Below are 918 nucleotides of genomic sequence, written 5' to 3'. Positions count from 1 at the left end.
CAAGGGGGGGGTGTCTCTCCTTGGGGGGGACGTCCCACCCAGGGGAGTTCTTGCCAAAGCCCGGGCAAAAATTAATACTCCTTCTCCCCCCCTGGCCCCGCAGATCGCCCCAGCAGAAGGTCCCGACGTCAGCGAGCGGATGTCATCACGGGGCCACCTGAGGCCACCTGAGGCTCAGTTCAAGGTGCGCTGGGCTGGGGGTGGGGGCAGGAGGGGGACACACACACACTAAGGGACAAGTGGAGAGCATCCCTTTGGTGGCCGCAGCGCTGCCAGCCTGGGTTTGCCTCCCTGAGTAACAGGGGAGCTCTTTACTTGGTGGTACCATGGTCTTGATGCTGCTGCCCATCAGCACGTCATCACCATCGGGGACTGGGGGGGGTGATGGGGACACAGCGGGTGCTGCCATCATGGCTGCCCCCCTTCTCCCCCACCCCGGGTTTTACTTCCCTTCCATCTCCTCCTCCCCAGGCCCAGGGGCGAATATTTGGGAAGCTGAAAGAGGAAAACTTCTTTAACCCGAAAGAAGAAGTGAAGGAAAAAGAAAAAAAAAACCCCACCACGAAATAAAAAACAACTCAAAGTTTTTTTTTTTTTGGAGAGAAGGAAAACCATCCCACGTGTCCCGGAGCTCTTCCGTAGTCTCCTTCTGCTAGCTGAGAGCCAGTGGCCATTCCTTCGGAGAAAGCTTGAGAAATGGTTAAAAAGAAAAAAAAAAAACGGGGAAAAAAAAAAAAACCCAACCCCGAAATAAAAAACAACCAAAGATTTTTTTTTTTTAAAAAAAAAAGGTAAAAAGGAAAAAACCAAACCAACCAGCACCCGAGGGCGGGCGAGAGGAGGGCCGGGAGCCGCCGGCCGGGGTGAGGTGCCACGGGCTGCGACACCACAGTTTTTCCTCTACTGCAAAGTGTTGTG

At 54.1% G+C, this 918-nt stretch overlaps 1 protein-coding gene across 1 annotated transcript in view; it reads left to right on the top strand.

The window, feature by feature from the left end:
* IGF2BP2 (insulin like growth factor 2 mRNA binding protein 2) overlaps window positions 1-549 on the top strand; it is a gene marked incomplete at its 3' end in the record, with an annotated part of 17,128 nt that extends 16,579 nt beyond the window's left edge. The window contains exon 15 of the mRNA XM_014939689.1: window positions 472-549. Coding sequence (XP_014795175.1) covers window positions 472-549 — 78 coding nt within the window. The remainder of the gene's footprint in view (window positions 1-471) is intronic.
* Window positions 550-918: the final 369 nt, after the last annotated feature.

This window comes from Calidris pugnax, unplaced genomic scaffold, assembly GCF_001431845.1.
Source record: "Calidris pugnax isolate Ruff unplaced genomic scaffold, ASM143184v1 scaffold37, whole genome shotgun sequence".
In the NCBI taxonomy this organism is placed as follows: domain Eukaryota; kingdom Metazoa; phylum Chordata; class Aves; order Charadriiformes; family Scolopacidae; genus Calidris; species Calidris pugnax.
Note: the sequence above shows the minus strand (reverse complement) of the source record. Positions and strands in the feature narration are given on the sequence as shown.